General features: G+C 39.5%; 1 protein-coding gene across 5 annotated transcripts in view; it reads right to left on the reverse strand.

The window, feature by feature from the left end:
- sdk2b (sidekick cell adhesion molecule 2b) overlaps positions 1–14,948 on the reverse strand; it is a 266,359-nt gene that overhangs the window by 76,156 nt on the left and 175,255 nt on the right. For all 5 annotated transcript variants that reach the window (XM_063482694.1, XM_063482695.1, XM_063482692.1 and 2 more), the window contains one exon: positions 6,024–6,183. In XM_063482694.1, coding sequence (XP_063338764.1) covers positions 6,024–6,183 — 160 coding nt within the window. The remainder of the gene's footprint in view (positions 1–6,023; positions 6,184–14,948) is intronic.

Below are 14,948 nucleotides of genomic sequence, written 5' to 3' on the forward strand. Positions count from 1 at the left end.
ACAAACAAAAGCCTGCATACTTGTACAAAGGATGAAATTGGTAATGGATACTGGAACATTCTTGAATTAAGAACTATTTATATCAGAACTTAAAAGACTACAATAGGAAAAATACTTTGTAAACTATATAAACATAATAAAGTGAAGGTACTTCCTGTTTAATTTGGAGATTCAGTGTAATTTTTCGTATAACCTGATGTCCTTGCACATCCATACAGTACAGTATGGCATGCTTCTACAGTAGAGAAGCAGCCATACCAGCCAGCAGCACAGTGACACACACGCATGAACAAATGCTGTACATGTGCAAAATAAAACAGTGTCTTCTTCTTCTTCTTCTCCTGTTGTCTCACTTGCACTTGTGACTCACTCACTCTGCTCAGCCATAGAAAACAAGAAGTGAGTGCGTGCAAGGGAGGAGAGAGAAAGGTAAAATCTATTGTATCTAGGGGCTGTGGCTGAGAATGCCAGAGAGATAGAAAATGGACATTTCTAGTTATAGCCAGAAATCCATTAAGGTCATCCAGAGAGAGATGCTGCCTGGCTGACTGTATTCAAGGCGTGCCCATCCCTAACATGATGGGATTCAAGTACTGACCTAAGGTACTCCAACTCTTTCTCCTTAGCACGGATAAAGGTTAGCCAACCATTAGAAAATAAACAAGGATAACAATGCGTTCAACCAATCAGCTTAATAAATACATGTGGATTTATTTGACCTGTATATTGAAAAATTCAGTTATGTCTCATGCTGGTCAAGTCTGCATACTAATTCTTCTTCTTATTGTTGTTATTATTACATTTCAAGGATACTTTCATTTAATCCAGTGAAGTAGCTTTGGATTTTCTGTTTTGTTGTTTTGCTTTTATTTGATGTCTTTTATTCACAGGGCCTTAAAGCACAGAAATCCAAGCATATAAAAGAAACGCATACAGATTAAGTAGAGAGTGCCACGGACCCGCTAAATAAAAACTATTTATTTAGATCTGATGTGACTCGCTAGAACAATTGTGTGTGACAATTGGAAAGAGCGACAGCAGAAGGAGCAAGACATGGATATGTGGGATGTGTCAAAGAAAACAACACACTGGGGAAATGGGAAATGAAAATGACAGTGAGCGAATGGGCAAATTTGAATCTCAAGATCTTATTATTTGCTGCTGTGCTTTATTCCTCATGCAATTTCATTTTCCACATGCACACTTTGACCCACCTCCTGTTCTACATGCATACACATTTGTTTTGGCACATGGAGACCGGAATAAAAGGAATCTTCCATTTGTCTGATTTTCAACGGGGTTTTTTCACATTTCCTGCAATAAATTGCTGTTTAATGACAGTGAAAAGGCAGAGCACACACAAACCATGACTTGGATCCTACTCTTGTGTCTGTTATATATGTACTCATTACAGAAACAAATAAAAACAATTTTCATAATTACCACCGCTGTTAATTTAGGGCAGCTGTCGTATGAACCTCTCATTGGGTGGTGGTCACTGTAGCTGGAAACAGATGGCACATTCCCAACAGGACAGTAAACTGACACGCTTTATCTGGTCTTAAGTTTGGATATAATTTATTCAATAACTCAATAACTAATCTTAGGCACAATGATGTTTCTGGCTTCCTCTAAATATTTGTTGGTGTGTGAAGAAAAGGCAGTTTTTTACCACCAGCTTTTCCTTCATCTTCATCCAGTTGGCATGCTTGTCATCTCTTTTCCCCCAGACATTGAAAAACATTGTACTGAACTTGTTTTAATTTGTTCAGAGCTACCATGAAATGATATCTGCTTAAAAGAGAAAAAATGTGGATGCTTAGTGGTATTTCATCTATGCATGGATTAAAGTAAGACAAGACGAACAAAGGGGATGGAGGAGAGCGCAGTGTGAAGTGTGAAGAGGGGCGTCTGGGTGAGGGTTGAGTTTTTAGGAAATACGTAAATGCAGTGTTTAAAAATCTGCACATATCTGTCTACATCTAGCTTCTGGCACATTCTTGATTTACTAAAAACACGGATATACAATATTACCGTCCCATTTCTGAAGGCGCACCCACATTTTACAAAGATGAATCATTACTGCAGAGAGTGAAGTGACATTCTATCAAGCTAGCTGTCAAACGCTAATCTCATTTTCTATTTATTCTTTTCTTTCCTGATTGTGAAATGCCAGATTTGAAGAGCAAAGCACCTATTATGCAGAAGATCATAGAGATGAAAAGTCAATCAACACGAACTCGTCATGCTGCGACTGCGATGTCTTTTGCACCATTTTTTATGTATTTATTTGTTTCATATTTTGTGGTGAGGGAGTCTTGATTAGACATATCCAAACCCCCTTTGTGCCCGTACAGAGGTTTCTCCTGGAGAACTGTGGTTGAAGATTACAGTCATTTACTCTTAGTTTTCTGCCTTGTCCTTTGGATTCACAGATTTCTCTGCTCATTTACTGATGCAGTTGTAATTTGAAATGTCATTCTTAAAGTTTTTAACCATTTGCCTGATCTTTCAGAAAAAACATATCCTCTCTGGAATGCTGTTTTCAAATTATTATAACTGAAACAAACAACTACTATGTTCCCTTCTGCCTTTGTAAAACCCTTTAAGACTTATTTATTTACTTTTGTCTTTCAATCTAACTACAGTAAGAAGCAAAAGTTTACTATTCTCAGAAGCAGAGGCCACACTCCACCAACCCACCCAAGAACCAATTGACAAACAAAAATGCCTCTTGAGGGTTGATTAATAATTAACTCTCTTAATTAAGTTTCTAGGTTAATTGGCAGCAAAAAGACTGGTGGAGTGCCAGGTAATCACCCCTGAGGTTTTGGTCACGTGACAGGAAGCTGTGGTGCTATTCTGTGTATTTATAGATCTATTGATTTGCTGAAGCATTGTGTGCGGGAGACTTATCTGCCTAATAGGATCAAAAATTCTTAATTGTATTGGATATAATCTTCATCCTTCCTAAGTTCAATTGTAATCTGGTGATAAGGCTATTAAATGATTTTTTTAGGAACAAAGAAAGCAGCACGCGAGCAAGAATGTGCGAATATCTGTGTATGGCAATTGGATATTGTATAGATGAAGTTTCCGTCATGTGGCATTTGTCAGTGCTGATCCTGGTCTCTCTAAAAGTCAGCCACTTGCTTAACTCTTCCACGCACACACCTACATGTTGAATTATAATGCTCACGCAGAGTTTGCAGCATTGATTGGTTGCCAGAGGACACAAGGTCAAGTCACATGGTGTCAATATTTAAAGCAGCGCCCAGCACTGGGGACCTCTACCATAACCTCATTAATATGGGGGAGTGTTCTGCTGAAATACTCTGCTGGCGGAAAGAAAGGCCGACTTGAGGAATAAGGAGGAGTGCATACCGACATATAAACAGCACGAGCGCTACGGTTTTGCATTAAGAGAGCTGCTGATATAAATGAGGAAATTATACAATGGACACAAAACCTCAAGAAACAGGCATACGTACTTAAAAGTAACATCCACAAACTCTTGGAAGTATATAGCAGGGCACACGGTCTTCAGTAAAAATGGTATTTAGATTTTTTAAGTACTCAGTTACGCATATGGACTAGATCTTTATAAAGGTCCTTTTGTTGTTTGCATGTTGCATTTAGCCTATGCAAGCTTCACGTTCTTTTTCGCAGTGTACTTTATTTTATTACTAGCAGGACGTTGGTAAAGCACAGATGGTCTAAGCGCATGACAGCAATTTGAGGGTATTTTTGATTAGCTTCTGGTTTATATCTGTTTGTAAAGCCAAACAATCCTGAATGGGATAATTGCATGGCTTTAACAGTCCTTTTATATGATATACACACTCACATAGACATAACCTTGTCCAGCCTTGTGCCTGAGTACTTGTTTAATCACCCATAGCGTCACTCAATCACTCTCCCAATAACACAGTCAAAGTGGCCCAAAGCTTCAAACAGCAGTGGTATTCTCAGGTACAGTCCATTCTCATCAATTCCTCCAGCAGCTGTGTGTTTCACTTCTGCCCTTCCTGCTCTGCTGTTCTCACTCTGGTCTTATCTGTCTCCAGAGATTATACCAAGAAAGCGTTTCCATCAACAACCCTGATGTTGCTTCTATGTTCAGCCACTGTTGTTTTCACATTCGTTCTCTTTTTCACATGTGAACACAACAGTTCAGCTAAGATCTGCTGCGCGTCAGCAAGCTTTCTATCAATCGTCCGGCGCTTCATTTATACTGCTGTCTGCACACATACATGTACATGCGCACGGAAACGCTCAGTGAAGGCACACTGCTCTCTGAGATAAGAGCAATGTTTGCCTCGTGATTGGGATCTTCCAGTTACCATTAAAGACGGTTTATCTCCTGCGCTAACCCTTATTCACGTCTTTCGCTTGTTTGCAGCCTCTCCAGAGAGAGAGACAGAGAGTGATGGAGGTCACGGAGGCACGAGGGAGAAGGGGAGAGATAGAGGCAATAAAAGAAAAGAAGCAAAAATAAGCCATTTCTTTATTTATAATGCACTAATGTTTGATGGATTATGACCAGGATTAATTAAAAATGCACATGCATAGTACTACACTGCCCTACTGAATTTGAGAATTACTACTGCAGTGTTGGAAATGAAATAAAGATTTGCTTTTAGAGCCATAATATTACACTGATTCAATTTAAATTTAAATAAGTTTGATTTTAAAAAATATTTTCATCAAACAAGCATTAAACACCTATCTAACTGGAATAGGGTGCAGAAGATGTTCTTACATAGCCCATGCTTCTTCTCTGTAGCATCAGAATAATTCATCAAAAAATATAAGTAAAGCTACCTGTGGCTACAAGACTAGGTCCCTTTGAAGGATTCTTTTTAGGTCAAATTCAAACCATCCCTCAAGCAAGAGAGTTCAAGTATCTTGCTTGAGGGATCTCGCTTGAGGGATTTTATTCACGAGTGGTGGGAAGACGGAGCGTGAGCTTGACTGGGAGATTAGTGCGGCGTCAGCGATAATGCAGGCATTGTACCGGACTGTCGTGGTGAGGAGAGAGCAGAGATGAAAGGTGCAGCTTTTGATTTACCAGTCCATCTACATCCCGACCCTCACCTATGCTCATGAAAAATGGGTAACAACTGAAGAACTAGTGGTTGAAATCCAGATCTTGGAGTAGAGCTGCTACTCCTGTGTGTCCTGTGGGTATGCCCGACTGGCAGGAGAACACAGGGTAGACCCAGACCACAATGGAGAGATCTGATCTATCCTGGGAACACACAGGAGGAACTACAAAGTCTGTCTGGGGAGAAGGACATCTGGAATAACCTGCTTAACGTGCTGACACTGTGAACTGACTTCGGATAACCAGAAAACGATAGATTGATAGATAGATTCAAATCAAAATATCACATGTGTCATGTACGTTAAAGACTAAGGTCTCAGTCACACTGACCTAGAGGACGATCGACAACCTTTGTATTTACCAGCCAGTTGGAGCTGGCTGTCAGAGGTGAAACGAGTTTGTAAAGAGGGTGCTGCACCAAAAACCTTCCTGTACTCACCTGTAGTTTTCATGGAAGATGCCAACTTGTCTGCAAACACTTGCCATTTATACTCTGAGCTTTAGTGAAACTGTGAAAAGTTCACTGCAAACTGGAAGTGGACATTGTTTGCTTTCACAGTAAAAGTTACAACCTTTTGAAAAGTTGTGCCTGACTGCTGCAACCAGCACCAGCATCCAGGTTGTGTCACAATTTTTCACAGTTTCACTTCCTCTTGGTGTGTACTCAAACTCAAACCTCAAAGGAGGTTTTCAGTGCAACACCGTGCACCTCTTTCCAATCAATTTCACGCTAGCGTGAATTAGCAACCAGTGGCTACCAGGGGTCAATGACTAATCTCTGCTCCTGATTGAATGGGACTTTCACAGTTAATCTCTTTCAGTAGGCCTGTAGCTAATGGCAAAAAGTAAATACTAATCCTAATTTCGCCAAATATATACATGACTAGTTAGTTACAGTTCATCAGCCTGTGCTCACCTGTACTCCAGTGAAAAGCGTGTTAATTCTGTGCTATTGTGGATCCATTTAAACTCTAGTGGCCAGCTTCCCTCCGCCATGCAGGTCAGCACCAGCCTGTTACGTTCCAGATGGAGCTGGCTACGCACTGGCTCTGTCTTGAAGTAGGGAGGCACGTCATCTGTAAAGACAAATGTTTGGAATTAAAGTCTTTCAATTTCCTAATGAGACATTTTTCTCCTAAAACCAGTTAATGGAAAACAAACAGTGAACAATGCAAACTCTTAAATGTCACACACACACACAAATACAGAGACAAAAGAATGTCAGGAAAACCGAGTTCTTTAGAAAAGATAGAAGGAATCACATTAACTTTGATAATGTAAGCATAGACAAGAAGCAAGCACAGAGTCCTCGGAAACTTTTCAAATACACTTAAACAGGGAGCCAAATGTAACTGATGCTTACATCTCTCTGACTGTTACAGATTGTCTATGGTCAGATGCTGGGATCTTATTTAAGACAAAGTAAACTGTGTTGCATTTATTTATCACTGGCGTCTAAACACACTCCAGATGGAAAACCCTCTGTGAATGTGTCCCATTCGGAGCTACCTAATCTGATACGATGCACTGTTGTCTGCTGTGGGTGATTTTGACTTGCTCTTAATGTCTCAGAGAAGTCTGACTAACCGCGAAGAGGAAGCAAAAGCATCAAGTCATGAAGGATTGATCCTGCATCTCCTGCTCTGTGCACTTGTGTGTCAGTAGCTCATTGGCACAGTGCAGTACCTTCCTCCGAGCTAGACAGAGCAGACAGGAGAGGAGTAAAGCCAAGGAGGAGGCATGAAATCCTTTCATCATTTGTTCGCCTCCACTCTGTATCGCTCTGTTTTTCGCTCCTTCTGTGTTTCCTGAACACGCTCTGTTGAGTGTGACGGAATGGATTGAGGAAGACCGGCGAGAAGCTCTCTGTAGGGTGGTGCCCATAGTGAACGTCGCAATAGACACACAGTGATTTTTATATCTCAATCAAGAAGCTGCACAGCAAAACTGTCAAGGTCTCTCGTGGCTCTAATATCTCACCCTTAATAAATGATGCAAAAATGGACCGCTTACTTGATGATCATTGTAAATATAGAACACATTAATTGGATGGTTGGATAATATAATTATCAAATTGACTGATAATCAGGCATTGAAATTAAACTGTCAAAATGATCTATAGTGCTGATATTTTGTTCCTCTATTCTGGCTCAACAAATCCACTGGAGGTAGACTGATAAGAGTGAAGGAATGGTGAGAAAAATAGGGGATGAAAGTTAAACAGTGGAAGCCTAAAGATGATTTACAGGCATTTCGCTTTAAATCACAGACTTAGATTAACTACTAAAGATTCTTCTTCACACTAAATGTATTGTATGAGGTACAGTACCTGATCATGGAGGAACATAATATAGTTTGCATTTGCATCTAGCTTTTTTTTTTTTTGCTATATTCACAGATAAAAGTTGAGTGGAACCCTTACAGGAGCCCTTACAGTAAAATGCAACACAGATGAACAGCGCTGCTAAAAACAAACTTCTGTCCACAAGATCAAGACTTCAGGCAGTGCAGCATAGCCTGGAATCCAGACTACAGACCAAAGCTGCTGTGATACATGTAGAATCTGGATTAGCAATTTATTGTCCTTCACAAAAAAACCCTGCTTATTTTACTCATCATAAATAGATTTCCAGACCTTCAAGGTTTTTCTTTGTTTTTCAAGGTTCTTAATTTTTTTTTAAACACGTAGATCACATCAAAATTCAAAATGAGAAACCATTTCACACGTTTGAAACATCTGATACTGTTGTCTTTAAACTACCTGACACAACATTTAATTAATTTGCAACTTAATTAATGATTACGTTCCACTTTTTCTTAAGCACTTCACACAGTGTCCCAATAGGTTTGCATATCCTAAAAATATCAGAGAGTCAAATTTATTTAGAGTCTTATTTATTTTACTGTATTTTAGCTGAGGAGCTCGTGAATGTGCAGCCACGTGTATTCTCCAGACAAGTTATGAAAGAGCCAGATGACTAATCATGTCATTCCAGAGAAATATAAAGCAGGTTTAATTACTATGTTAAATTATGTTGAAGAACTTTCTGAAATACCTCGGTCGTCAAGATCCAAGGTGATAGACTCGGGCAGATACAAAGTTACATAACAAAGAACATCAAGAAAAATGATAAGGGAATGAATGGTAGTTGTTGGAAGTTCAAAAGTGCAAAAACACACTTCAGTGATTCAATAATGAATATTCATAAATTCTTGATGCATATTTATCAACAGCTTTTGGTTTGACTTCTCACTTGATAACCTGAGTATTGTGCTAGACTATAGACCAGGCTGACATGCATAAATATTTATAACACATATAAGAAGACATAGGAGACTCAGCAAGCCAACACACAGCATTTATCTGCTAAATTCGACTCACATCACCACTGAGCATTTTCAGAAGTGAGCCCTTTCCGTTCTGTTAAAATCTGATCCCTTAATCTAGTCAAACACGAAGAAAGCCACCATACAGCAGGGGCATAAAAAGTAGAGTCAAACCATAGACACAGCTAACAGAAAGTCACACTGTGAAGTCTTTGTCAGTGTAAAGACAGAATACACAATGAACAAAAAGAAAAATGAACACTTAGGTTAAGTGATATAAGACAAAAAATGAGTGAATGATCTATAAGCGATGAGGATGGCAGACAGAGGGCTTAGCAGATGCAAAAAAAAAAAAAAGAGAGATAAAATGTAAAATAGACTCTAAGCTGCCTTTAGAGTTGGAGTGCCAGGGCCTCTCCAGTGTGGGTTACTGCTATGCCTGGCACTGGAGGAGATAGTTTGAGAATGAGGGTGATTGAGACATACAATAGTTATTGGAGATGGCCGAGACTAATCGTTCCCTTGCGATGCACGCTTTGCTTTTATCTTCGAGGGAGAGATAAAAAGAGCATGAGGTGAGAGGAAGCAGTGGAGTGCGGAACGAGACAAGAGGAAGCAATGCCATGAAAAAGGGGGAAGAAGGGGGGTGGGGGGCACATGCAAATGAAAAGCAAGCACTGTATCACGCAGAAACACATATCCATTCAAGCACAGGGCAGTGTGAGGCCAAAGAAAACACTGATCACTGATGATATCTCCAGTAGCTCCTCTCATTAGGACGTCCATAAGAGCTCATCGGTGTTATCTAACAGTAAAATCAGCACATGCAGTGCCAGTATAAAAGAAAGCACTCTAGGAGTATAATAACTTAGGCCTGCAAGTAATTAATATTTTCTTGTTAACAATCAGTAATCAAAACATTGCATACAACATGACCCCATGTAAAAAAAAAAATCAACAAAAAAAACCAAAAGTTTTATGTTAATAAGAACTCTGAGTTTTATCTGAACCGGTGTTTTGGTGGGTCTCCAGGCTTAAATGTGGAGAGCAAATAAAGGTCAATTGTATTTCTCAATAAAACACACAAATGCTGCCATCTATAATAAAAACAGTCCTGTCTTAAAAATGCATATCTTTCTCATATGAATATGAAACGTGTTTTAATTGTGCTTTCTGCATAATAATTAACAACAAAAGTGGGATCACGAGGGGAATCATGTAATAAGCAATACACGGCTCATATCTTTTTGAGTAGAAAGCAGGAAAGCAGTCCTCCCCTACCGGTGACCCGTAGCATTACCAACAGATTGATGCACAATTAACCCATATGGGAATCTGTGCTTCCTGTGCACATGGCTGGTTATACATTCTTTATGCTGACAGCACTTTAGCAACATGGAGTAACTATAGCAACAATTTCCTGACACTTTAATACTGTAAACACTTACATGTAACAGGATTTAATGATGCTTTTTAAAAAAATAATCAATGCTTTTTCTCAGAGGAAATGATTTTCACACAACTACAGGAGGTATAAATGTGCAGCATGTTGCTATCACTTTGTGAGACAAAGATGAGAACTGAAGTATCGAGATTTTAATGACATACCACCCACTTGAGATCTTGCCATTACAGTTCATACTGTACACAGCTATTAGCGCAGATAAAAACGCTTAGGAAACACATTGGATGGTCTGTCTCATGCCACCAGTAAGCTCTTATACACTTCCAATTAGTGTGAACAGTGCTACAAATGAACTCGCAGACAGACTAGACCCAACTTAAGTTTCCACTATTCGGCTGCATGCTTCCTGTAAAATACAAAGGATTACTGGGTGTTAGAGACCCCCTCGTTTGCATACAGCAAAGTCCATGCCAGGAGATGCTCCCTGGGGCCATGCCAGCTCAAAGCACTGCATGTTTCTGTGTGTGTGTGTGTGTATATATATATATAATTGTGTGTGCATGCAAAGGTGAAGGGTAGTGTGTCAAATGCAGACTCAAAACCGAGTCTGCAGCACAGTCAATTAAATCAGCTCTCTCATTAATGAAAATGGTGCCAGGTACAAATGCCTGCCCTGGGGTGAGAATTCATAATTTAGGAGAACTCATATTATTAAATTTTAAAAACAACAAGACCTATAGTCAGGAATATTTCTCCTATTTCACTCCAAATACCTTTGGCTAGCTTAAAAAGGTCAAAACACCATTTTAAGTCGGTTTATTTATGAAGCACATAAAATAAAGGTGCTTTGTGGAGCAATGTGAAATACAGGACATGATTTAAATGGACATAAATAAGAAGTAAGTGAATTAATAAGACCATCTGATTACATCAGAAAACAAGATTTTGTGAATTTGATGCTGCACGTGTAACATCTAATTTTTTAAAGAGCAGTCTGTAGGTGCTAATGTCACACATATAAAACATAATTTAAAATACTTATACTTTACTTATACATAATGCGTAATATGTATGAAAATAGATTGTAATTGTGACACAAACATATTCTTTCCGCACAAGTCTGCAGCTTTTAAACTTTATCAGTTCACTGTTGCTTTCCGGCAATGTGATTTCTTTTTTTCAGATCATTGACGCACTTGCCTTCAGCATAATGTGTCCATGACCTCCATAGGCAGAGTTCTTTCTGGATCATTATTATTATTATTATTTCAAATGACGGTGAAATACACACTGAAATAAAGGTAAAGCAGGTACCTGTGACCATTTTCAAGGAAAAATATCCTCTTATTAAGGTTCGTGAAAGCACATCATTTGAATAGATGCAAGTCCGTGTCAATACAGCTCAGCGGCTTTACAGATGACATTTCTTTTTTTTCAGATTTTTTGTGGCCAGTGCAAAACGGAGCAGTGAATTTCCACAGATAACGAAGTACTTTCCAGCTCCCAGAAGGCTGTGGTGCTGCAGTGGCAGCCATGAGTAGCAACCTCCCTCCTAGCTCAATCCTCAGGGGCTCAACGCTGCCGGACACAGCATACATATTTCAGCTGCAGCCTGGGGGCCCCACACATAGAGACAAACTCATGCACTCACGCACAGGTGCTTGCTTATAGCTTTTACAGTCCATTTTCATAAACCTACTGCTACACGTTGATTTATAATGTGGAACGAATGTGAGTTTGGAGGTGTCTAAGCGTTCGTATGTATCTGTCCACATGTGATTTGTTTGTTTCTAAATGATGTGTGCATGTGTAGGTGTGTGTGTTTTTGTGAGTGTGTGTGTGTCCCACCGTGTGTGCATGCCATTCTTTCATGGCAGGTGTCAAAATGTGTTTGTGATGCTGATGAGGATGGAAGTTTGCTGGTGGTCTAACTGAGCTGCTAATGGTCCCGCTGGGTGTGAAAATCTGTTCTACTGTCTAATTTTATTTAGCACACTGCTCTGGCCCTCTTGCTCAGTGTGTGTGTGTGTGTGTGTGTGTGTGTGTGTGTCCGTGTGCGCTCTGGAAGGGAAATGATCCAGATTGTGCCAGTGAATGTATGTCAGTACGAAACTGTATATTTTGAGTGTGTGTGTGTCTGTGTGTGTCTGTGCGCGCGTGAAAGACACACAGAGAGAACGAAAGGAAGATTTGGCAGGCGTGTGTGGTTGTGCTGACTGATATTTTGCTCATCCCTGAGAGACACTCAAATCCAGTCCAGCTGCTGGTTTCCACTAGCCTGTGTCCACACAGTTACACATACTGTACACAAATTCACGATACGAAGCCAGTGAGCAGCTCACTGTTCTACTCATATGCACATACATCCATAGCATATCCATACTACATAAAGACACATCTTGCTTTAGCACAAAGCTTCACTATTTTATTGTTGGCTCCCTTTTTGTTTCATTCATGGTTCAGTGACACCTCCTCCTCTTTGCCTGTAGAACTGCATTTCCCAGGAGACCACCCTGCCAGCCAATAATCTCTACTCTTGCTGGTCTGCTCTCCGCTCACGATTTTAGTTCAACTGGAAGCCCTCCAGCACTGCAAAAGACCCCTGCACTGTCCAGGAGACAGACTCTCAGTGGGCAAGAGAAGACGCCCGGTTCCAATCAGAAGCGATTCTTTTTTTCCCCCTTTTTTTTATTGTAGGTTTAAATATTCTTCTTTGTAGATGTCCGCATGCTATTTACATCCAGCACTGATGATGTTATTATGTTTATGTCATTTCCATTTACATACATAGTGGTAAGAAGGCGCTATGTAAGACGCTACAAGACAGCACATTAATTCTAATTTATATCAATTTTCCCTTCCACGTGTTTTCTGTGAGATATCTTCGCTTCCTCAGTGAATGGAGAAAAAACAGCTCTTTGACTTCAGCAAACTGCAACATTATGATGTTCTGCAAGTACCTCTCACTTTGTTTCAAATGGCTGACAATCTGCAAAGGCAGGAAAACACTGGTGTGGGATATTAAAAACAATAACACAATACATTGCTGTGAAAAGCCAAAGAGCTCTTTTTTTTAAGCACATGAATATTTAAAAAGTGTGAAAACTAGCATCACTCACTGTTCTTTTTTCAGTTCTCATGCCACCCGATATGGGGAAGGGATAGCAATAAATCACAGCAACTAAAATATCAAAAATGTCTACTTCTTTAAACGGTCTCAGCAAAGAGAGGTGGCATTCATAAATCTATGACTTAACCTTTAGCAACGACAGGCTAAGCCGTCAGCTTGTATGCTTACTTTTATCACTTAACCTGCAGCAATCCTTCACAAGTGTCAATAATGGCTTGCAAATCTAGACTAAGCAGGTAACGCTAAGAAACAGAGCTACATAAATGTAAAAAAACAGGTTATGTACAAGAAATGAAAGGAAAATGTGATTGGTTGTGCGCCAATAAATGCCACTCTATTGCATGTCACCATTGTGTAATTTCCTGTTTCTACAAAAAAAAAAAATATGTATGTATGTGTATTGGTGTGCCTGTATGTGCTTACTTAGGAACAAGCTGGTTTAATTTCCCAATAGATCTAGAAAGAAAAATCTCCTTAGTGGTGGTGTGCGGGGCACAGTACACTGAGCATATTAAGCTATGATGTTTATGGAGCCAAATCAATTGCTGTATTATGGGACACAATAAAGCTGAAAAGCATCTCATGCGTCAGTATCATATGGCTGCATGAAACATCTTAAATGACCTTGCATGCTCCAAACTGAAGTACTGTACAGCAAGACTTCATGTTGATTTATACGTCAGTGAAGACTTCTTTATATCAGGTAAAGAATTAGGTCACTCTAAAACATTAAGAGGGAAGACAAAAAAACGCTCACCACTTGAGCTGTATGATGAGTGCAGTCAGGGGAAATAATGAACACACACTGTTGATATACACAGAACTCTATACGAGACAGTATGCATCAGCAACCTGAGTAACCCATGGCTTAAGGATGGGATGTATCTGCAGTCCACCCCTGGCCTGCTGAAAAATTAACGCTGTGGAACAATGTTCTTTACTACTTAATAATGTATGGATGGGTTACAGCAGGGGAAGGCTAGACAAAGGAAGAAAAGAGAGGACCATACTCCTATCGCTCACTTCCTCTGTATGCTACAGCCGCTATGAAGTAAGTGAACGTGGAAGCAAGCTCGCGCGCGCACACACCAAAACGTTGCCAAACTACAACTTGAACTTAAACCTAATATGCATGCGTTGTTGTTTAACGAGCCAAATTTATAGTTCAGTGTGTGAATGAACTGCGATGACGACAAGCCATCCACAAAATAACACATTTCACACTGGTCTTGGCCACCAACGTAACATTTCAGCCTGCCAAATCTTGTGGAATGAATTTATTTTTATCTGAACAGACTATTAACTGTGAGTAATCTGCACAAATAAATTCCCCTAAATATTACTCAGTGTAGAAAAGATATTTTCTCCTAAGCTTAAACAGAATTTTCAGGTGTTAAAATGTTAAAACAAGTATGAAAAAAGTGGGAAAGTTGTCTTTTTCATGACTTTTGGGTACATAAATTGGTACCACATGTGATGCAGTTTCAAAACAGCTATTGCAAAGGTCCACTGGTCCACTGTTAAAGGAGTTTACTGACAACAAGACATCACACGGCCTCTGAAATAAAGTGAAAATGATAACAGGTAAATATGAGACGTGTAGGCAGACCCTAATTTGTTATTTTTTCTTTGACCAATGGGTTCCAACACCAAAAATTTACTTTTACTCTAATTTCTAATTTGATCATGCTTTGGAAAGACAAGAGATAAACCTGGTCTCAATGTTCAACTGGCATCAGTTGAAAAACACCCAAGTAGCATTGTTTTAACTTTTAAAAATCAGACCTGTAATGAATACGGTCAAAAAAAAAGTTACAAATTTGACCTTTAAGCCTTTTAAAATCTTCTCAAGATGAGTGGGCACAGTGTGCTGGATAATATGAATTCATTTGATAAAATACTTATTTCAAAAGAGAAATTTGGGGGGATAATTGTCTAAATTGCCACTTTGTGAAGATGATTAGTGCAGGTCAATACGG

Source organism: Pelmatolapia mariae, linkage group LG8 (assembly GCF_036321145.2).
Source record: "Pelmatolapia mariae isolate MD_Pm_ZW linkage group LG8, Pm_UMD_F_2, whole genome shotgun sequence".
Taxonomy (NCBI): Eukaryota; Metazoa; Chordata; class Actinopteri; order Cichliformes; family Cichlidae; genus Pelmatolapia; species Pelmatolapia mariae.